Source organism: Thunnus thynnus, chromosome 23 (assembly GCF_963924715.1).
Source record: "Thunnus thynnus chromosome 23, fThuThy2.1, whole genome shotgun sequence".
Classification (NCBI taxonomy): Eukaryota; Metazoa; Chordata; class Actinopteri; order Scombriformes; family Scombridae; genus Thunnus; species Thunnus thynnus.
The window spans coordinates 3,171,775-3,196,231 of NC_089539.1; the positions used below are offsets into that span (position 1 = coordinate 3,171,775).

Consider the following 24,457-nt stretch of genomic DNA (forward strand, 5'->3'; position numbering starts at 1 on the left):
GAGGGAGGAAAATGAAACACCTGCTCTCTCCATCTCCATCACTCTTCTTTGCTCTCAAGGCTCCCTGCTGAGCTACAAGAGGAACTGCCAGGAGGAACTATTTAGCATCAGGTGTTTGAAATATGAGCATCCCGCTAGAGCTGATTTCTGCATTTGTTTAAAGGGCTTTTGTGCTTTCAAGAACCCATGTGCTATTTATTATGGCGGCTAAACACTGCCAGAAACTGGAGGAACTCTCTGTGAAACTGCTTGTTCCCTGAAAGACGACGACATAATCAACAAATGCCTCATGTTTTAAAAAAAAAAATTCCATCAAGTAGATGTGTTCAGTACTCAATCCTGAAGTTGAACTGAGTGTAAGGAATGAATAGTCACTTACCAAAGCAGCGGCTCTTAGTGTTGGAGCTCAGCACATTATTTCCTGGTAAAAAGACTGTGAATGCAACGAAAACAGTTATGATGCAGTAACTGTTTTAAGTAGGTTCATGGTTAGCCACTGGTGAGCTACTGACCTTACAAACAGTGATTATACAGTTCTAGTTTTATACTGTGGACTGAGATCCATTTACCTTATCTGTTGACATCTATTTTGCATTTTATCTAATGTATGAAGTACATATTTAGTAAATGTTTTGTTTAAATAAAATAATTTAAAATAGATTTAATAAAATCTGAATTTTCAGTCAAAACTGGATTAAAATTAACCAGGCTAACTTTGAAGCTGTATGTAGTATCTCCCATAGCTAAACCTCCTTTTTCAACAACTTGACAGAGGTTTGGAGAAATGCAAGAATAAAAATCTGTTCGAAAAGGGCAGTGAAGTGACTGACCAATGTTACATTTCAAACTCATAAAATTACATTACACGAAAGTCACTTTTACCCAAGCAAAACCCAACTAAAGAGGAATTTTCGAATTCACAGTTAAGAGATTGACAGCCTCAGGATTGCCAAATGTCTTATTATCATGATTTTTTGAAGAAGATTTTCCCCAGACCTCCTCCACCATGATGCAGAAGACGTTCGGCTACACAATTGTTAGGTTACTTCCAAATTTAAATCCTTTAAAACTTCTTTCTTAACTGTCTGATGGCCAATACAGACATCCTTTCTTCTCGATACCAATTGATGCCCATAATCAGGATAGAGTTAAAAGATTGATCACTTTTAAAGCCAGACCCAAGCTGCAGACTGACATTTTAACTATCAACTGTGTGAGCCAGTGCTGACATATTCTGGTGACATTTGCTATTTTCAGTGTAAGATGAAGAAAAAAGGTGCTTCTCCATCTTTCCCAGTCTCTGAAATGACCTTTCTGAGATCAGGACTTTCTTTTAAGTTGTCTTCAATCGTATTTTTACACACTGACATTTTAGTGACTGAATTGTAATTTTTTGCTTTTCTTTTAACTCAGATGTGATCTTTTATTGTGGTTTTTATCTTCCATCTTATGTTACACATGGTGAAATACTTAGTTTTCGCTTATTAAGTCTCAAACTACCACCACTGAAGTACGCACTCTATGTATTCTATTATCACTTTATTTTATCTTATGTTTATTAACATTATCAAAAGGGTTTTATTTTCCCTCTTATGTACATTTAATAATAATAACTATTATTAATATTATTATTTTAGTTGCTTTGGTGTAACTTCTTTCATTTTGGATGTAAGTGACTAAATAATAAATGGCAGTGGCTGGAAGGAAGGGAACGAGCAGGCATCCTCCACTGTGGTATTTCATTTCATTATTACAGCTGGCTGGCTGATTGCCACCAAACGGCAATGGCACTCGTTACGACACAGCCTGACATCCCGAGCATAGGAGGCCTGTTAAATATTACCCATAGTGCTTTAGGTTGAATAGGCCATTAGAGAAAAGGGTGATTAGAGCAGCACTCAGCTATGAAGAGCACAGGGACGCCTGCACTTGATGAGCCCCTCAGGGGTACAGCACAGGGGACAGGCGGTCAAAGTGGCTGGACAAGGAAGACTGACACTTAATATGCAATCACATGGAGTGATTAACAAGGCTAATGCAATTAAGTGCTACATGAAGCAGGCTGCTAAGGAGATGACTGTATTGTAAAATAATAAATGCAGCCATTATGAAGTGAAGATGGTTGATAGAGTTAGGGCCAAAGCAGCATTGTTTAATGGCCACCCCAGGAGTCATCTCCTCAGTTGAAGGACTGAAATGAATGCAGATTTAAGCATTGAGACAAAAGCATGAACTTGAAAATATGATTTATGAAACTACCACACAGCATCGGAATGAGCACTGCTTTCACCACTGATTAGATTCAGCTGCAGAAATTAATACCAGCCAACCAGTCCCTTATATACATTACATAGGCTACATATGAGAGATGCTAATTTATGTGGGTGTTACAAGTCTCAGCCTGTTGAGATGCAGCAGTATCACTGTATCCCTCATGCAGTATAGACTAGGAAATAGCTAAATACTGCAGCTGGTTTTAAGGCTTTATCATAAGAAATGGTCTATGTGAAGCTCATACAGTCCAACCATGCAGGCATTCCCTATATAAAGAGGTTATGATGTAATTCACAGCCTACTTTTTATGCAAAATATTTTAGAACTTAAATATGAAGAGAAAAATGCATGTTGTTTTTCAGTCTTTGTCACACAATTCATTTTTTAAGAATGCTGCAACTATAGCTCCAAGTCTTGAGATGCAAGAGTGCTGTCCAAGCTGTTTATAGCTACATTAAAAGGGGGCATATTATGCTTTTTGTGGTTTTGTTATTTATATACTGTTATGATGTCGGATATCAATGTTAAACATGGTCAAAGTTTCAAAACTTGCAGTTAACATTTGTAGATATGCTCCCTGCAAGTCAAAAGGCAGGGCTTTACCTGCTCTCAATCCTTCATTTGCAAAGTTTTTTCTACCTTGCCAACGAGCTGACGTCAGTTAGTCATGCATGTCCATAAACAGCCGTCCATTCTGTAGCCTTGGTTGCTATGGTTTTTCTATGTGTTGTTTGTGTTGTCCGTTATCATATTTCAGATTGGATTTTGGTTCGAACATGTACGGATGGAGTTGAGAAGTTGACATTTCAAGAAAGGAACAAGAAAAAGTAGCCACTATAGTTTGTTTCATGGTTTGTTGACGGAGCTGGCTGAAGTCTGAAAAAACACTGGTATTGGCACCCTTCAAATCAGTTTGAAAAAAATAGTAACATTTGACTAACCTGTGATAAATTAGAAATTAGACTCACCTGTGATAATTTGTCAGTGCCCACATGACTTAAATTAGCCAATGAACGATCGCTTTAATGCTTAAAAAAGCCATTTCTTATTTCCTGTTCCTTTTTCACGATGGTGAAGACATCAGAAGTGCTATTATCACCAAACATAAGACCTCTAAAGGGTACAAGGCCATCTCCAAACACCTTGGTATCCCTGTTTCAACAGTGTGCAACGTTAGTAAGAAGTTTGCTAAGTGTGTAACTGTCAAGAACCTCCCTGGACATGGGGGGAAGAGGAAAATCAATGAGAGGAGCCTTCAAAGGTTGGTGCGAACTGTGGAAAAAACCCCACATAAAACATCCAAAGAGCTGAGGGCTGACCTGGAACAATCTGGAATCATGGTTTTAACACGTACCATACACCACACACTAAACCAAGAATTGCATTAGGGGTGAAGGCCAAGGGGACCCTGCTACTGAAAAAAAGACATAAAAAAGAACGACTGATCTTTGCCAAAGAGTACCAGGACAAACCACAATCCTTCTGTGAAAATGTTCTGTGGACAGATGAAACCAAAATTGAGCTTTTTGGCAATGCAAACAAGCGATTTGTTTATAGACGACGAAATGAAGCGTATAAGGAAAAGAACACTACCTACAGTTAAGCATGGTGGAGGATCCATAATGTTGTGGGGCTGCTTTGCTGCCTCTGGTACTGAAGGCCTTGACTGTATTGAAGGAATCATTAAATCAGAGGATTACCAAGGGATTTTAGGGCTAAATGTGCTACCCAGTGTAAGACAACTAGGTTTGAGTCGAAGATTGTGGTTCTCCAGCACGATAAAGACCCAAAGCACACATCCAAAAGCACTCAAGAATGGTTGAAAAGGAAAAAATGTACTGTTTTAAACTGGCCAGCAATGAGTCCTGTTCTCAATCCTATTGAAAATCTTTGGAGAGCTAAAATCTGCCATTAGGGAAAGGAATCCTGCAAACATTTAAGAGCTTGAACAAATTGCAAAGGAAGAGTGGGAGAAACTATCAGCTGACAGGTGCAAGAAGCTCATAGATGGCTATAAGAAACGTTCGGAGGCAGTCATCGTTGCCAAAGGCTGTGCAACCAAATATTAAGGAAGGGTTAAGGGTTATAAAGGGAAGCCTTTATTACTGTCAAGTTTTATATATTCTCTTTCTTCTTTGAAATTACTACATATAAGTTGAATTTTTTTTTTTTTTTTGTTAAATTACTTTGGACATCCTATTAAAATATTCTGATGATACAAACTTTGTACATTTCCATTTATTTCTGAAGATATTCTTCATATTATTCTTCATTTCTGAAGAAAAAATTCAAGGGTGCCAATAATGGTGACCAACATTGTATATTAAAAATGTTGCTTGTTGTCGCTCTGCCCTCATCTACCCTGTTTTCAGCTCTGATAAACCCAGCGTACACTACCTGTCCAGCACCAAACATCAGAAAACGTTAGCAACTAGCTGGTGAACATAAAGGTGCACTGAGCAGCTAAAGAGCCAGATATTCTGTTGGTGTATAATAGAGCTAAATAGAAAGTGAATATTGAACTTACATCATCATATGGACTGAAATACAACTCAAAATGAATGCTAATGTTGCTCCATGTCTGTTTGCTAACATTAACAACTTCATAAGGTGATGTCAGTGTTTGTGTTTACAACTTGTCGCGCTGAAAAAGAAAAGAAAAAGTCAGTGAAGGCAGATTTAATTCTAACTACTACTATGATTGTTTTATCTTTGTTAAATGAGGTGCTTTAGATTTTATACACAACTACTGAAGCTACTGCATCATGGGAAGGATTTGAACCCACTTTTGCTAAATTTGCAATTGGAAAATAAAAATAGTCCATACTACAGAGAGAGACAGCAGGGTGGACAGCTGACATGCATGGTTCAGCACATCCTACCTAAAAGTTTCAACATACACGAATGTGCTCCACACAGCAGTCCCTGCAGGTGTAGGCACATACAGTATGCTGGTCATAAAGTTTGGGAGTTCCACACAGAGCAGATGACAACATTTATGTCACTCAAACCCTCCTGGCTATGTGGATGAGAAAAGTAGAATTTGGACTGAAGGGTTAGCAAGATGAAGGAACATCAGGGTCAAGGATGACTATAAAAACTGTACTGTGCTTTACTGTGGAGGAGACTTCTAGTCATTTATCAGGTCATAGAATGTGAAATATTGCTGTTCAAATCAATAACTAAGTATTTAATTAGCCTTAATTAGAATAAAGTCTGTGTTGCTAGGATCCTTTGTCAGCTTGAGCTCTGTGTGACGCGCGCGCGCACACACACACACACACACACACACACACACACACACACACACGAGTTGCATTAAAGATTATCAAAGGCAAAATCAAACAGCTTGCCAGTGGAGCACAGCAGGAAATGATTTTTCTGTGCCATGTTTTGAGGACACCAAAAAATTTCTGCAGTGCTGTCAAAACATGTCAAATTAGTTGAGTAAGAGCAGAATGTTAATTCACTGGGGGAATGAAAAGAAACAGTTTAAGAGTTGGCCTACCTTTCCACCCATGTGCCCCAAGCTATCCATGCATGTATGTGGGTCGCTGCCTCTGACAGATACACACCTCTCGGCTGAGAGGGTTTTCACGCAGCATACACAGTACAACACATAACTTCAGCTGTCATGGAGAAGGGCTTGTTAGACTTCAGCTCTCCTTTCTCATTTCAGAATGGGTTTGATGTAGGGATGCACGATATTATCGGCACGTCAACGGTATCGGCCGAATTCTGCCGATTATGAGCAGCCGATATGTCACCTTCTCCTCCGCTGCCTGACTGTGCTTCCCTCCACAGACTGTTTCACCCTGACAGTCCCGGTGCTTCCTCCGCAGGCTCCACTTCACTCAAGCAGCCCATCAGACCCGCTGCTTCTTCCCACTTTAACCTGAATAACAAACCGGGGCTCAGTGCCCCACATGGACAGTCGGGGCTAACGCTAGCTGAGAGGCTCTCAGCTAACGTTAGCCCAGGCTCTCCATGTGGATCCAACTGGACCACTGAGCCCGGTTTGTTATTCAGGTTAAAGTGGGAAGAAGCAGCAGGTCTGACGGGCTGCAACCACATACATGCATGGATAGGGGCTCAGTGCCCCACATGGACAGTCGGGGCTAACGCTAGCTGAGAGGCTCTCAGCTAACGTTAGCCCAGGCTCTCCATGTGGATCCAACTGGACCACTGAGCCCGGTTTGTTATTCAGGTTAAAGTGGGAAGAAGCAGCAGGTCTGACGGGCTGCAACCACATACATGCATGGATAGGGGCTCAGTGCCCCACATGGACAGTCGGGGCTAACGTTAGCTGAGAGGCTAACGCTAGCTGGGAGGCTAGCGGAGCGTTAGCCTCTCAGCTAACGTTAGCCCAGGCTCTCCATGTGGATCCAACTGGACCACTGAGCCCCGGTTTGTTATTCAGGTTAAAGTGGGAAGAAGTAGCAGGTCTGACGGGCTGCTTGAGTGAAGTGGAGCCTGCGGAGGAAGCACCGGGACCGTCAGGGTGAAACAGTCCGTCGAGGAGCTGCTATGTTCGGCTGCACAGATAGGAAACATTTCGGCGGACAGGATGTACCACTCTGTTTGGAAAAAAACTTATTCTTTTTGGTTTATAACGGCGGTTGGCAACCAGCGTTTTAGGCGCATTACCGCCACCTTCTGTTCCGGAGTGTGGACCAGAGATTAAATCCTACACATTGATCCTGTCTGTCTAATAAACTCAAAGAAAACTCTACTGCTCCACCCGCTTGGCAGGTTCATTAAAGTTTTAATGCTGAGCTCCTGAACTCCAGTCTTCCTAAGTTCTTCCTTCATATATTGTCTTTCTTGATCATACTTAGTACAATCTATGCTTGCACGCATAATAGTCTCCTCAGCCAGCTGGAAAAAAATATGTGCATATATCGGTATCCGCATCGGCAATCGGCCACAATGAGTTGGAAACATCATTTGATGGTTTGATGGTGGTCACAAATAAGTTTCCAAAATGTAACTTTTCTAGAAAAATGAAGACATTTTTGAGAATTTCAGTAGTTGTGCATGCCATGCACACTTACTGTGATCATGAGTTAAGTCAACGTTTAGCAGGCTATTCATTCACCTCATCATCTCGTCACAAAATCCCATGATGATTATCAATTCTAAAATGGGTTTGAAAATGATAACATTGAACTTTTATGTTGACTTGGCTTAAAATTTAAAAAAATATCTATTTACATTAAGTTAATGATGACAGATTGGTTGTAGGGCTGGGTATCAAACCTCAACACTTTTTCAGGACTGAACAAAATGTGGCTGTAACATTATTAAAACTGTCAAGTACAAAGTTGGCAATGAATGTCTGCTCAGACTTGTAATCTTGTTTACTTTTCCTCTTTAATGGGATAGTTTCTAATTAATTTTAGACTGTAATTTAAATAGATTAGGTTTAGCTGCTTTTGTTTAGACAACATGTAACATTTAATGACTTTGGCTTCTTTTTTGAATGAAAGACTTGTATGTATCAAAAAAATTGCTTTTTGATACTGGTGATAAGTATGTATTGAAAATTGAAAGTATTATATTTTTTAATGCAGCTCTCACAAGACCTGCTGTGATTGTTAATGGTACTTTGTCAATAATGGGGAAATATACAGTATATATCTATGGAGCTAGTGTGCGAGGCACTAATTTTCTGCTAGTTCTACTTCCTCATGCACTACATGTGAATCTAAAAGACTTGTTTAACTTGTGTTATTTGTAATTTATTGTAGAGGCATCCTCATTGGGTATGAGAGGCCAAAGAAGCCCTGTTCTCTATTAACCTTCCTCTATCAGAGCTAACAGTGTTTGCGGTGCATGTGATGATTTTTTCACTGGTCCTTACTTTCCCTTCTGCAACTCTCCTCTTGATAACATCCACTGCATTTCTTCCTCCATCCCTCTTCTCCTGATGTGGGAATGCTCGTTACTGCTGCAGCAGCAGCCTCACTTGGCCTAGTTATGTCAGCCAAAAAACACCTTCCACCAGCTGGTGTCATTCGCATGCAGGACAAATGATTACAAAGCTCACAGAGAGAGGGAGAGAGAGGGAGAGAGAGAGAGAGAGCGAGCGAGAGAGAGGGAGGAAGAGACAGAAAACTAATGATGGAGATACAAATCCCACCACTGCAGTGTGTATTCCAGCAATGCTTCATGACCAAGGAGCCACAGAGTGAGAATGTACACAAACACCAGTAAAGAAACCCATTGCTGACTACCCGCATCCCTTTACACCCCAAAACAACTCCTCTGTGCTTGGCTGTTCTTTGTTGTCCTGCACATACACTCACACAGAGATGAGGAAAGCAGCAATACAACACGCAAGCCGCAACAGAACACAGACAGAATACCAACTCAGAGGGAAGGAAGGCCAGTGAGGTGATTGTATAAGAAAGAGACTGTGTACATAATTTAGAGAACAACAGAGGTAGCAACTCTCTATTAAAAGGACTGCACTAACTTTTGGGGTTTCACTGAGCATTAAAATCATCTCTGTCTCACAGCTCTACAGAATAGTAAAGGCTCATAACAGTTATTTTTGCTAGTTTTAACAGCTTAACAGTTCAACATGACAACTCTATACTTGAAATTACCTTGTAATGGAAATGAGGGTGGTATACTACCATCAAGGCAGCCAATGGTTTCCATTACTTTTAACAAGAAATGAAAGTAGTAGACTTTTTCCTACCTTCAAGGCAGCCATTGGTTTCTATTCAATATGTTAAAAATCAATTAGCAGACGCTTGGAACGTGCTTGAGTTGAGTAAATCAATCCACTTAACATCAAGCCTGTTTATTTTTTTGTCAATGTGAAGTTACATTGTGTGGTAATGCAGATCAGGTTCTGCCTTACCTTATAACAAAAATGTAACTCAAATAATGACAAGTAATGCAGACATGATGTCCACATACAATTTGATGGAAATTCAGACATTAGGCTTTGTGGTAACTTGTCATGTTGTCAAAATGTTGGGCCAGTGGAAACTTTCAGAGTAAAGGTCAGGGGATCACAAAATGTAATAGGATTTATCCTCTGAGGACATGAACATTCAAATTTTATAGCAGTTTGACCAGCAGTTATCCAGCTTGATCTGGACCAAAGTGTTGCACAATCGCATGGACCTTCATGCCAATCAGGCCAATAGACTTATTAGGCAATGACTATGTTAATGAGACACAGATATGCTGACTTCATATTTCTTGGTGAAATATCAATTTAGTATTTTGTATAATCTACAAAATACAATATTTCTCTCAACCTTCACAAAAGACCCACATTAGTGTTTTCTGACCTGATGCCCCTATCTGGTAGACATAGTTTGTCAGTTCCTTCCTAAACTGTTACAAATAACAATTTTAAAGGGGAATCGTGATTGTTTTCATATCTACCACCACCATGGTTAAAGTTTGGTGGAGTTTAGGCACAAATACTAGTGTTAAGGGGAAAATCATGGTTTAGTTAAAACTTTGGTTAAGGAACCTTTGTTGTCATTGTTAAAACTAGAATTACTTGGTTAAGGTGAGAGTGATCATGGCCATAGTTAAAAGAAACCATCATTGGCTGTTTGTAGGAAGCCTGTAACTAACAGTCTTCCTTATCAAAGTTGCATGTTTTGTTGCCCAATCCATCTACCACAGCCTTCTCCCTACAAAGTTTTAGGTATTGCTTGTTTCATTTATCCTGTGGTATGTCTTAGTGGAATACAATAGACACAGCATCTGTTAAGCCTAAAACATCCCAACAAAGAACTAGTGTGTCGGGAAATGTTTTTTCTTCCTTGTCTAGTTTAACAATCCTATGACCAGTTCTGTGACATTGACCTATGAGAACGCAGAGTGCTTGTCTGTGCATGAATAGGAATGATGATGTTGATACTGTCAGGTAGAACAGTGAAGTTGGTCCCTGGCATCTTACCAGTCACCTCTGCAGGTTGTGAAAGATGGCAAACTATGACTGGTTCTAGTCCAGCGTGTAGTCTGCCAAGTCTCTAGACCAAGTCACAGCAAGAATTTATGACTCTATGATTGCCTAATCTAACATAAAAGGTCAAAAGACAAAAATATTGTAGATATAGTCAGAAACCTGCTTTAAACAAAACCATAGGTTGTGGTAAACATGCAACTGGGAAACTGACCAAAAGTCAAAAAAAAAGAAGAAGATAGCATCAGTCTCTTAATCAACATGTTTACCTTGAAATGACAAAGCCCTCCAGTTGTTGTCACATAGTTTGCATAGTTAGCAATGTTGTACTGTATGGAGCCATGCCAATAAATCCAATTGAATTGGGAAGAAGTCAGAGAGGATGGGTGGGTCAACAAAATGTCAGACTTTGACACGGAGAATGACCAACAGCCAATGTTGGCAGTAGTCTTAGCCATGACCACAATTGTTACACCTAACAGAGTTGTTTTTGTGCCTGAACCCAACCAAACCTTAACCACAGCAGTGTCAGATCAGACATCTTTGCAACAGTGATTTACAATCATTTCAGAGAGCACAGACAAGTGATGTTTTGCCGATACGGGTACTGGATCAGAAAATACTTACATGTGGCATTCAAACGACATATTTTGTTGTTTAATTTAGAGGACTTGTTGCAATTAGTGTTTTACGAACTGCATCCTAACATTCAGCCATTATATTTGCTTTGGAAAACAAAACACAGAAAGTGACTGATTGTATCATTGTAGCAGCAGTCATGCAGGAATACTACATTCCCGACACTCCCAGGATTTGCTGGTGCTGATAGTTCTGTGCATCAGTTCATGATGTGCCATCCCTCCCCCTGTCAAAACACATGATCCAAGACAGCTGTCATCATATACCACAAAAGATTTTGTACCATCTGGAATAAGCCAAAGGCAGCCAAAACATTTAAAACATTTCATAGGAAGGAAAGATGGAAGAACTCAGACAAATGTTACATTAACTTTTATGATTTTCTTAAATTAGTTCTGAAAACTGTTACAAAAACAAAACCCAGAGACAAACAGAAAGACAAAAAGCTGCTTCTCCCGAGATCCCTCTCCCAATTTACATTTCATATGTATGACGTCATAGCCAGAGGCCACAAGTCTCTGACCTTTAACCTTGACCTTCTTGTCCAACCACAGTCTGTATACAAGGCACCCTGACAGAACTGGAGCTCCTCTTGCTCAGCATAGGCCCTCACTTCATGAGATGATAAAAAGTGTTCTGCTATAGAGAGACAAAGACAAGCGCTTACAGTACGTACAAACACACACTCTGTTGTGTTTTTATTTTTTTTACAGTTTCTTTCTCTCTGTCTCACACACACACACACACACACACACACACACACACACACACACACACACACACACACACACACACACACACACACACAGATTTACTTAAGTCACTTTTGGGGTATTTACATAGACTTACATTCAATTCCTGGAGACTTACCCTAACCTAAAACTTAACCACTGACCCAAAAATCAGCATTTTATCAACTGGGGACACCGCTTTTGTCCCCATTTGCACAAGCCATCCCTAATTAACTCTTTAAGTCTGGTGTGTGTCCCTGAAAGTGACTTAAATCATACCACACACACACGCACACACACACACACACACTTAGTCACAGACCAAAGGACTGCACTGTACAAGAACTTTATCGAATTTTGCTGGTCAAGGACTTATATATTTATAATGCAGACCTTTCTCTGGAGTCCACACACACACACACACTCACACACACACACACACACACACACAGGCCAGCGGTCCTGTCCTGGTGATAGGAATATTCCAGTAGGGGCTCTGTACAGTGCACCAGGTCCCACACTGCTGTGATGCCAACCCAGCCCCTGCTACTCCATCCAGTTCTGATGGCACCGTGGGATGAGGTTTTGGTGGGATCCATTAAGTCATTAAGTCTGACATGGTCTGATCTGGACTGAGATCGTTCAGATTAGACTGAAATCCACTTCAGATCAGGTCAGACCTGCTCCTCTCTTCTTCATCCCCCTCCTCTGATTCTGCAGTCCGTCTCATTGACGCTCTGAAAACACATGGAGGAAAAGATGTTAGATGGGAGGAACCAAAGACAAGTCTGTCATCAGATTGCGAGACTTCAGAATAAAAGCCCAAACCCAAATTTTAGTACTGCAATTTAGTATTTAATCTTCCTACCCACTAGTTGGTTCCAGAAGATATAATGAAAATACTGCAATATGAATCACTTTTAACTGTAAAGTAAACCATTAATAGTATGATAGTGTGAGAATAAAGTACAGGTCAGGAGTATTCTGATACATAATTCATATTCACTTGAAGGAATGGTGTGATATCTTGGGAAATAATTTGCTTTCTTTTCAAGAGCGAAATGAGAATATTAATCTCGATATGATTAGCGAGCACAGGTTTTGGTCTCTGTACAGGCATGACAGTACCAAACCTGGAAACCTCTCTGTGACAACAAGACTCCAGGAAGCTGTTTGTTTGCCAAGAAATAGTTCCTGCACACAGCTCCCCATAAAACCACAAATTGTCGCTTTTACATTTATTTTTCACTCTGGACAGAACAAGACTAGCCGTTTCCCCTTGCGTCCAGTCTTTATGCTACGCTAGGCATAGGACCACATCCTGACTCCAGCTCCTAATTTCACACAGATGAGATTGACACATCTCATCTCACTCTCAGAGAAGGTAAGAGAGAAAGCAAATACACAAATTTCCCAAAATATTATATGTTTTGTACTTTATTCATTTAACATTGTCATTCTGTTACTCCATATTGTAATTCTATGACTGCAACACCTCCCTCCCCTTTCATGTTTTTTCCTTATCCAAATCAATGGTCCAGGAATAGAGGGTGTCATATGTTGTACACATTATAAAAAGGCCAATGAGGCAAAAATTGCCATTTTGGACAACAAAACAGAATTGAAGAACAGTTTTTATGAATCTTCTGCTTAGTTAATATTTGCAAAGATGATGCTTTTATTTGAGGAGAAATTTTCTTGTTGTTGCTTCATGGGGGACATTAGCTAAATATTTTTCAGGATAATGCAAAAGTAGGTCTTTTTTTCTGAATCTGAAATATTTTCCAGCATGTCTCTTCTGGGTCTCTGCAGTCAGTAGTCTCCGATGTCCACTGGTCCTCATGCTGCATTTCAAAAAGTGTGTCAGAAAGTTGCAAATCTACACTTCACACTACGAAAACTGTGACAGAACATCCCTCCAGGCCAATGTTCCAATTAAGAAACATCTCTCACTGAATTATCTGAGCATCTTCTCACACCCCTGTTCCCCTCTATGTGTCTCAGCCTCTTCATCTCTCTCTTTCCTCTCTCCCCCCTCTGTCCTGTGCGCTGACACTCACCACTGGCCCTTGGCGGCGGTGCTCCTCCTCTGCTGTGAGATGCTGTAGATCTCCTGGAGTTGTTTCTTCTGATCGTCGCTGAGTGGAGCCGTCAAACACTGGTACCAGGCTGCATCAGTATTCTGGATCCCTAACAGAGCGGGAGAGTAGGTCAACCATTAAACCCAGAAAATTCTGGTATTTTTCATGCTGGGTATAAGTGTCGCCATTCTGACTAAAAGGACATGCTGTGACTGAGAACTGTGTGAGCTGCAATCTTTCCGGTTCAATCAATTTAAATAAATGAGTTATATAAACACGAACAAAACTCTTCAGTCTTATAAATCCTTCAGTGGGAAGTGTTTACAGACAGGAAGCACTTTTATTGTGGTTAAAATCCCTTTTATCCCGTGAGCTTATGGAATTAGTGATGGGCACTTTTGCTAATTTTTCACATTTTTTAGACTAAACCATTACTGGATTAATTAAAAAATAACAGCTGGAGATGATGAATGAAAGTTTGATTATGGGGTTATTTGTTGTGGAACCAGCTTGGAGGTGAATCCTTCCTCTTCTGCAGTTCCTGCTTTTACCACTTACAACAATGACTTACTGAGCAGAGCGGAGGTGAAGAACTGATACTCGTCTTCTCCGTTGTCGTAGTCGAGAGGCGTGCTGTACTCCTCCAAGGGGGTTCCCTCAAAGCCGTCGTCATCCCAGTAGTCATCTTCGTCTTCATCGTCATCCTCACCCCCCTGGCCAGTTGGCATACTGGACTGCTGCTGCATGGCGTTACGGTTCTCGTTCACCTCATCTTCATCACTGGGTATCTCCTCTGCCAATAAAGAAAATAATACACCCATTAGGATTAAAGCCTTCATGATGCCACCTCATACAGACATTTATCTCATCACAGATCCAAAGTCAAAGCCTGAATAAAAAGTGATTTCGGCAATATAGAGGAATACAGGTTAAAATTTTAAGTTAATATACTGGACTCTCTTAGTCTTCTATTCTAATCTTCTTTTAGCTTCTTTTTATTTCCAAATTTAACACTTTTTAATTGTTTTTATATGTCTTTTTATTTGTGTTGCTTTTATATTCTGTTTTAATGCCTTTTATGCTCTATGTAAAGCACTTTGAATTGCCTTGTTGTTGAAATGTGCTATACAAATAAACTTGCCTTGCCTTCTAAACCTAAGCAGCTAGCTAGTACCTTACTAGCAGCTATGCTAGGCAGCTAGCTAACTTGAGTGCACAGTGCAGTCAAATCAGTCTCTGCAGTTCTTGTTCCTGGAACTGCAGGCTAATTTAACAGCCGTAAGGTCAAATTGAAGTTTCATGTTTAGTGTTTAGTGAGCCTGCTTTAATGTTAAGTATAGTATTTCAAACATTGCAGCTATAACTGTGATCTTTTTAAAAAATATATTTTTGGGGCATTTAGGGCAGACAGAAGAGAAAAGTCCCTGGCTGAATCAAGGTTTTAAAGGTGGGAAGTTTAATTCATAAAAATGTTACCAAAAAGTTAAAAGATGACAGAAATAATGTTTGACATAAAGCTATATGGTAAAATACGTCTTTCTCAAGCAAAGTGGTCCATGATGGGAGTTGGTCATGGCGATATTAGAGGAGAGAATACTATAACCTACAGTAGGTGATGTGACACTGTCAGCTGCAACACAACATGATGCTGGACAGACACCTGCATAAAAATCAATCCTGAGGCAGCTGTCACAGTGAGATAATTTTCCAATATTACTGAACTGTGCAAGTTGCCATGCCTAGAACTAAACAACCTCTGTGAATTGGCAGACATGATGATGGTGAACAGAATATCAATTTTGCACCCTGAGTTTGTTTTGGTTACGTTTTATTTTAGTTTTGTGATATAATAAAACTCCAAATTCAGATTAGAGCATCATGATTGTTAAGTCAAACAAATGTCTTTCCCTCCTGTGGAGCAACGCGGACTATGATTATGACATGAATAAATTCTGTTTGTAAGAGAAAATTGGTGAATGCAATACATTTTCGTGCCACTCAAGAGACAAGATACACATTTAATAGCTATTGACAAAATAAAAATTCACTTTGTATATGGCGGAAAGCTGCGACTTATTGAGTGGAATACTTCAGAGTTACAGATTTCAAGCAACATCTATTTTCCATATGTATGAGCTTGTTTTCCCAGTACTCTCGCTGCGAATGTAAAGGACTTAAAACAAATACGTGACAACAGAGTCCACAACCGGCTGGAAAATTTAGCTCTACTACTTGATATTTGTTCCCTAACATTGCCCCGTTATATGCTTCACTCATGACTGAACGCTTATTTCAAACCCAATCACGTTCCACTTTCACTGGGGGAAAAAAAAGTAAGCTTTTCTATTAAGAATACACCATCTTGAACCATTTAATGCGGTGAAATCAATGCATTTTAAATACCAAGCCGCAGGAGAAATTCATAGCCAACACCGTAGCACTTTGTTAATTTATCAGTCTGCCCCACAAGCAGTAGACAAGGTTTAGAAATCTAATTCCTTTACGCTTGACTGAAGCAAAGCAGAGCCAGCGAGGGTGAGAAAGTAAATGTGGTGCGGCTAATTTGAGCTTGGGGCTGAATCAAGATTCAAGTAGTAGAAGATCTGATGTTGGTGAAAATGGAGAATCTCATTTCATTATCATCTCTAAACCACTCTCTTTTCTCCTCTCTGCTTTCTTTCTGTCCTTATTCATTCTACTTTCGTTCCTCCACCTCTGTCCTACCCCGAATTTAATCCTTTCAGCTTTATTCTTTCACCACACCCTCCTTCTTATTCTTCTCCTTCCTGATCTCCTTCTTTTTTCTCACCGTTCTGGTCTTCGTCCTGAGCCCCTGCACGGGCCAGCAGGTCTGGTTTGTTGATGAGGCGGGAGGCGTAGAGGTGTTTGAGGCCCAGGAAGAGGAGCAGAATGGAGGGGACGATCTGGGCGGCGACACCCTCCAGTGCTGCCGGTCGGCTGGGCAGCTCCATCAACACGCTCAGGCCAATGATGCACATCTTACGGTCATGGAGCCTGGGCGGTGGAGGAAGACGAAGACTGAGAATTAGGGAAATCTGAGACTTTGTGAATAAGACAATTTTAATACTTTTAGGACATTACAGAAATTGTAATGATTCAACATTTTGAGAAATATGCTTATACACTCTGTCTGAGAGTGAGAAGAGCTTAAGTACAGAGCTGGAGTCAGGTTAGCCTAGCTTACCATTGAGAGGAAAACAGCTAGCTAAAGTTGAAAAAAATACACCTGCAGTGTATGTATTATGTAATCTGCACATAAACAGAAATGTAAAAATGACAATTTGTGGTTTGAGGGGGATTTACACGGTGGAACTATTTCTTCATGAACAACAAATCAATACTTTTATGCAGTAAATCCAGCTGTAGCACGAGTTGCCAGATATGCTCAGTGGAATGAGTTTTGGTTTTGGTCCCTGCAGAGGGAAATTTGGCGCCAAATAAATAGGTCCAACATGTAACTCCCCCTTAAACCACAAATTGCTGTTTTTACATTTTTGTTTGTGTACAGATTAAACAAATGATATACAACAAGCTAATTAGTGAGCTTTTGGGGCATTGGCAGGAACTGGACAGAGCCATGCTAGCAGTTTCCCCCTGTTTCCAGTCTTTATGCTAAGCTAGGCTAACCACTTCCCAACTCCAGCTCTGTACTGACAAATAAGTGTATTTATCAAAATGTTGAACTATTCCTTTAAATCCAAAAACCTGAGACAAGACAGGAACAGGACCAAGTCTAGAGTTTGGACATGGGACTGATGTGGCAAAGTAGCCGCAGGTCACAAGTAATTACCACATAAACTGATTTACCCATATAGACTCAAGAGCCCCTAATCTGTTTACCCTTTAAAGTAGAAGTAGTTTCTCCAAACACACAGCTTTTCATCTGGTTCTTTCTCTGATATCTGAACACCAGAAGAAAACAGACCAACATGTCAGGAGTAACATAAGTGAGCCTGGCCGAGATAAGGTAAGACTGATGACTAACACAGCACTGTTAATGGCAACTGTGATTACAACCTTGTTGCAGTAATTAGAATTCGATGTTAGACTGCATGTACACACAATGAATGCATGTATTAGAACACTTTGAATTAGCTCATTTGAAAGTAAGCTGATCATCAATCTATTTCCTCAACATCTTATCCTGTTTAATGTCACTGGAGAGGCAAACACATTCACAATCACACCGACATACACCTCTGGGTCAGGATCAAATTCAGGATTTTTTTTGTGAGGTGACAGCGGTCATCATTTAGCCACTATGCCTAAAGGAACTGGCTGTGCTGTGACTTAAAGCTCCACTAGTTAGTAATATTAACATTGAATAAACCGTTAACTATGGTTCACTCACAGTACAATCATCACCCAACTCTATGGAACTTTTTAATCTCACTGTTTTGGTTTAACCCAGACAATTTTCTTAGGAGTTGGTGGAGACCAAAACAGAGTTTAAAAGAGAGTGAATATTGAACTTGGACCTGTCAGGTGGACAGAAACACAACTCCAAATGAATGTTAATCTTTGTCTGCTAGATGTGTAAATAGGCAACTGTTTGCTAACAAGATACCGTAGCTAGATTAGGGACCAGTTACGCCAGAGAGTTTTCTCCAACACTTCAACTTCAGTGAACTCTGAGATGGAAATCTGCACCAATGACCAATTTCCCACCGTCCTGACATTAGTGAACATTGATGGAACAGAGAGCTGGAGAGTACAAAATGGAGGAAACTATCATATTAGCTGTACCGCACCATCTGATCTGATATAACCTTGCTCTGCTGGAATATTAACTGCTCCACTAAAGAGATGCGACATGGTTTGCAGTCAATTTTGTTCCTTTGAGTCAACTGTTTAATGTACAGTCTGGTTAGTGACTGAGAGCAGTAGTCAACCTTCTAGAACCATCTACTTTATGACGATGCAGAAATGCTATTCTTTGTGCCACTTGGTTGTCTGACCGGGCACTAAAAGCAATAATATATCAGGGCTGTGTCTGTCAGTTAGTTACAGAGTTCTTCTGCTCACAAGTGGACCAAATCACTTTTTATTAATGCTGCTTTACATTAATTGTTTTGTTTTTCATCATTTAAGCTCAAAAAATGTGCCCTTTCTGTTTTTTGTAGGATGGCTAAGCTAACTGTGCCGATCATTCTGCAAGCATCGGGACAAAAAAAAATGCAATAATCATTCTTATTAAAACAATTATTTCCTCTAGAGTCATGAGAGAAAATTGCGGTTCTTAGTTTACCCAGAATCATTCTACCCTAACCAAGCAGCAGAATGCTCCCTCTCACCCCAGGAAGAACTCTGTGTCATTCATCCACTGGTTGATGAAGTGGGCTGTGATGGGCTGTGGGTTGTGTGGGAAGCGCATGTTGTCCAGAGTGTGGATGAGCAGGGCTGGGTTGTAGTACAGAGCAGCGATGGCCACCTGCAGGCACATGGTCCTCAGGTCGCTGGACTTCACTCCCCGCATCAGACGCTCCAGCACTGCCTCCACGAACAGAGGGATGCACTGCAGGTAGGAAACAGAGAAATCTGTTGTTGCTGCTGTTACCCCACCAGTTCACCTATTTGGAGGTCAAACCATAGTACAAACATTTTTTTTTGTATTTAGTTTGTGTAGTTTCAGACAGCTCATTTACAAGCAGCTTGTAAACAGTCAGCTCCTTTGCACCTCATGTGGTGGAACACTAAGAATTTAATACATGCAACTAAATGCACATAAAATCCTTTAATCTGTTATTTCCTGTTATGTTTTCTCAGACTGCCTATTCATTATGTCCCATTATTCATTAAATGTGTTTATTTGCAAATGGGCAGCTTTTGCCAGCTTTGTTTTTTCATTTTGGTTTTTAAATCCGTCTTTAATTACATTCCAGGTGGATTACAAAGTGTGTTAATAGGTTTTAATTTGGCTCTTATGCCTTGAAAACAAAACAGTCACTGTGTTGTAAAAAAAACTACATAAAGAGTCCTCAGACTCTTAACACACAGACATGAGACTCACTTTCTCTCCTCACACTCTGAAAGAAAGCGTATTTCCCGAAATGTTGAACTGTTTCTTTGACACAATAATTGTGTCAAAAAAAGCAATTTTTACATGTAACATTACTAATAACTCTTACGGGTAAAAATATTTGTTGAAAAGCACTATGAAGGACAGTGAAAACACACTGTGCTTTCAACAGATAATGAAAATGTTTCATCAAATATGCTGCAGCTCGCAGGATAAGTGAACCAGATGAAGCCAGGTGGTGATACATGCTGCTTGCTTTATTCCTATGCAGCTGATTAGATCTATTAAATAGCCTGAATATGAAATGACTGGAATTCTTCAAATACTTCCACAACCTTTCAGGTGATGTAATTTTGGTTTGTGTATGTGTGATAACATTGAGATGAAGGTCTGTACTGTAAGCGTCTGTCTCTGACCTGGTCGATGCCTCGGCCCCTGCACTGCAGGATGATGACTTCCAACAGTTTGGCAGCGTGACACTCTGCGTCCTCACCTGCATCTATGGTCAGTACCTGCAACATGTCCAAGGTCAGAATAGTTGACCAGTCAAGACTCAGCAGCAATTTTCAGTTCAGATTTGATGTAACATGTCAAACATTTACAACCTGACCTTTTTGCACATGCTGTAGATGACCTCTAAGTGCTTAGGGTTGGACAGGAGCATGTCTGTATCCACGGTAACATAGTTGTGCAAAAGAGGCATCATATCTGTAACAGAAACACAGGCCGTCATTAACACCAACATTTTTTCTGGGTCAGTATATCAGCATGCAAACAATATTTACTGCGCAAGTACACTGGATACTACAATTCAGTTTTTAGGTTAGTAGTTACTTCTCTTTCATAACACTCGTTTCAGTGTCTCACTATGAGATATACCCCCGTGCAGTCTTGAGTGGCAGACTGCTTAACCATCATTCAAACACCTCTTCTCCCTTCAGAAGCCGAGCCGTCTTTCCCTTTCTCCCAAGCTAACTAGTTACTGCTCTAAAACCAGAGTGTACACTGTTTCTACCAAGTGCCAGTGAAGTAGAAGTGTATGTGTGTGTGTGTGTGTGCAATCAAGTGAGACGTACCTGTGAAGTAGTCAAAGCAGTCATGCTGAAAGACCTCATACAAGACGCCCAGCAGCTGCCACATCTGGGGGGAGATGGTCTGACACGTGAGGCCGAACGCCAGCGACAGGATCTCCTCGTAGAACTCTGCAGAGGAGGACAGGAAAGGATTTTTCTTGAATCTAACCCCGTCCACACACAAACATTCAAAACACATTGTGTATGAGTCAGCCTGGAGTGAAAGGAAAAAGAGAGGAAGGGGATAGTGTTGAAATGGACTCGGGGAAATGAATTATGAGAGTGACTGACATTAATAAGACTAATGAACAGACCACCACAGAAAACAATGGATCTCCTGTTGTGAGAATACTGTTTTTATTATAGTGATAAATAAAGCGACATTATGCACAAGCAATTACTGTGGTGCTAAAATATATGAACAAAGAGGAATCGCTGACTTTTATAAGGTCAGTGAATAAGAAACAGGTTTAAATTTAGTTTCCAAACCACATCTGTTTCATAAGGTCAGTACCAGTGCCGATACTGACTCAGTGTATCAGATCAGTGCGTTCCGAGAAGAGGCTGCATTTTTTTTTCACACAGTACTAATGTTGGACTGAACGCAGCCTTAAATTCTTAGATATCTAAGAACATAGCAGCTTTCCAACAAGGCGAAGGGCCAAGCAGTCAGACAGAGCTTGTAAACAGACCCCCAGGTTAGGGAATTAAATTATTACTTGAACTGTCAGTTGTGAACATCCATCACAGTTTAAAGAAAAGCATCCTGGTTCAACTATGACCTACTGTACTTCCTGTAGTGAAGGATTACTACTGGCACGCTCACTTTCTGTTTTCACTCCAAATAAAGTGCTCTAGTTAATCTGGATAAACTGTCGGCTTATCCAGATCTGATTGGTTTGATTGTCTGACTGCTCGTGTTTCTTGAAACTTCAGACTTTGACCATATTTACTCTTGAAATCAACATGTGATCTGTATCAGGATATCTCATCTGGATAAGGGAAAAAATGTTAATGCAGGTGTAAATGCATGCAGAATGATCGTAATCATGATCATCCAGATCCTGAAGTTGGTCTAGCTTGATCTCAGACACATTGGAATGATATATGTACAGCTTGACCACGTTAAGAAAAAATTTTCGCCCAACAAGTTGAAAGGTCACCTAACTCCACTCCTTCCTGCCAGCCAGCTCATGCAAGTCTGGCAAAAGCTACAAGTCGTATGAGTAATCAGCAAGTCTTCCCACAAAAAGTGATTTAAAAATGAATAACACACCACGTTGAGATCTGATCACAGTACAGGGAGAATCGAGATAACTAGAACACTTGTTAACACCAGAAGTAAATGCAAAGACTTGTTGATCAGATGTCATTATCCAGATAATGTAGGGATGCAGATCACATGTTAATACTAGATGGAAATGGGGCCTGTGTTGTAGTCAAGTCACCTTGCGCCCAGATTTCCGCTAATAATGTGGTGAATATGCTACCATAACTGATAGAAATGATGACCAAAAAAAAAAAAAATTCAAGAATAAGGTTATGAATAATGTTTGCTGCCATCTACAGGTTGTAAATGTAGTCTTTCGATACCAGATGTGTCTTCACACTACACTGTGTCAGTGCAGGAAAAACAGCTGCACGTCAGTAGACACACACTGGTAGCAGTTGTAAAGAAGCCGTAATGCCTGAGGAAGGTCTTCAATGTGATTATGGGGTCGGCACTGATGTGTTCAGCTCCTCATCACCCTCCTTGGGGATTCATGCAATAACGTTAAGGGTAAAGAGCACAGCTGTGCTGGATTGTGGATTGTGTGTCTGTGTATATGTGTGTGTAGTATAGATTTCCCATAGAAAAATGAGCTTGACCTCTCTATCTTTCATTTTGTTCAATATGACCCTCTCCTGCTGCTTTATCTGCCTCCGCCTGAACACAGCTTTCCATTCTGGCAGCAGGAGGTTATCAGTTAATCCATTCATTACCAGAGTGGGAAGGATCCAATGCTCCGTAAGGCAAACTGCCTTAATTACCAGGATTAGACACACACACACACAAACACACATGCAGATACTTGCGATGCAGCACAATCTCTCATTTTTACATACTTTGACAGATTAGCACCTGCACTTAGATACGCTTCAACACACCCACAAGAAGAGTATGAGCTGTAGGAGGATTCTCATTGTTTTCTGATGTTTCATAGATGATTATTGGAGAAAATAGTTGCAGCAAGACAAGTTGATGTTTAGCATGTTCACAGTGTGGGTTTAGCGTGTTAGCATGTATACATTCGCTAAATAGCATTTAGAGTGTCATTAGTCAAAAATACATTTTGACCAGGCTTTAGATGAAAAGACAGAATATTAAAGTTATTACAATTCATCCTCAGGGAAACATGAATATATGAACTAAATTTCACAGCACTTTCAATAAAAGAACTAAAAAAAACAACCTCATAGTGGCGTGAGAGGAGGAGGGACCACTGCCCTGTGTTAGTACAGCAGCAGTCCCTTGAGAGCCTCCCGTCTGTCACCAGATGTAAATCCTCTGGCTCTGTCAATGATGGCAGCGAGCACTAACCCACTAAACCGCAGTTACAAAAACATCCAAACACAATCACAACCCTATCCCTCTGCAGTCTGAAGAGTATCAGCTGGGGAAAACTCAACGCGAATGAATTCATGAACTAAACCCATGATGAAATAATCAACATTTTTAAGACAAAGTTAGAGTAGAGTCGAAACAGAAGGAATGTGAATGAAAGTACGTGTGTGTGCGTTTTCATGTAAAAAAAAAAAAAAAAAAAACATCTGACTGCCCGAGTGCACACACCTGCCATACCTATGATGGGCTTCTGCAAGACCAGACCGATCACCTGCAAACAGATCCCCTCCAGCTGCTGAGTGATCTGAGACAGAGAAGGATGGAAAAATACAGAATCAAATATCACCTTAACGTACTATGACAAGAAGTGTTTTCTGTGAGGGTTGTGAGTGTGTGTGTGTGTGTGTGACCTCTTTGTGGTCCTCCATGACGGTGAGGATGGTGTCGATGGTGCTGAGGATGCCCAGGGCCATGACAGTCTTGTCCTCGTTCTCCTCGTACTCCTCACTCTGAAGCACTCTGGTGAAGATCTCCGCCTACCACACACACACACACACACACTCACAGGTTACACACTGAGCATATTATATTTTATGCATTAACAAAGGGAGACATTAAGATACAAACACAGGGTATCTGGAATATTTATAGAGCTGAATGAACTTTTTCTGGGTTTGTTTTGCTGAATGTGTGTGTTGTGTTCCTACCAGGTTCTGCGTCATGTCCACAGCGATGGCGGCCACCTCCTGGTTGTACTCGCAGATCATCTTCTGAATGACGTTGGTAAGGTCGTCGTTCTCTGTCTCTTTAACCACATGCAGCAGCTCCTGCATGACCGGCCGAATGTACGGCCTGATGTACAGCTTGGCTACACACACACACACAAACACAGAGCACAGGATTTAAGGACTGTATCTTGTCTACTCAAGGTAAAAAATTTCAGGTTCCAAGTCAAAATTTCATCTCACTCCTCACGTCTATAAGCAGCTATTTAAGACTTGAGTTGAGGGCTCAGGTCAGGGTTAGAATATCAGGATTAGGTGAGTGTCAAATGAAATAGTTATAAAAAGGATTC

The 24,457-nt window shown here is 40.5% G+C and overlaps 1 protein-coding gene and 1 long non-coding RNA gene across 5 annotated transcripts in view; both read right to left on the reverse strand.

Moving 5' to 3' along the window:
* Window positions 1–299: 299 nt before the first annotated feature.
* Window positions 300–6,003, reverse strand: LOC137176113 (uncharacterized). Its single transcript, XR_010925806.1, has 2 exons — window positions 5,783–6,003; window positions 300–433 (listed from the first exon to the last, which is right to left on the reverse strand). It is a non-coding gene; the product is annotated as an uncharacterized lncRNA (long non-coding RNA).
* A 3,066-nt stretch (window positions 6,004–9,069) lies between these two features.
* Window positions 9,070–24,457, reverse strand: part of ipo8 (importin 8) — a 30,701-nt gene continuing 15,313 nt past the window's right edge. For 2 of the 4 annotated variants that reach the window (XM_067581378.1, XM_067581380.1), the window contains 11 exons: window positions 24,090–24,250; window positions 23,793–23,918; window positions 23,620–23,686; window positions 20,781–20,906; window positions 20,315–20,412; window positions 20,121–20,216; window positions 18,980–19,200; window positions 16,474–16,679; window positions 14,236–14,457; window positions 13,644–13,773; window positions 9,070–12,320 (listed from right to left, as the gene is read on the reverse strand). In XM_067581378.1, coding sequence (XP_067437479.1) covers window position 12,320; window positions 13,644–13,773; window positions 14,236–14,457; window positions 16,474–16,679; window positions 18,980–19,200; window positions 20,121–20,216; window positions 20,315–20,412; window positions 20,781–20,906; window positions 23,620–23,686; window positions 23,793–23,918; window positions 24,090–24,250 — 1,454 coding nt within the window. In that variant the 3' untranslated portion in view covers window positions 9,070–12,319. Of the gene's footprint in view, window positions 12,321–13,643; window positions 13,774–14,235; window positions 14,458–16,473; window positions 16,680–18,979; window positions 19,201–20,120; window positions 20,217–20,314; window positions 20,413–20,780; window positions 20,907–23,610; window positions 23,687–23,792; window positions 23,919–24,089; window positions 24,251–24,457 lie in introns of all 4 variants that reach the window. The other 2 variants (XM_067581377.1, XM_067581379.1) reach the window with 1 other exon arrangement.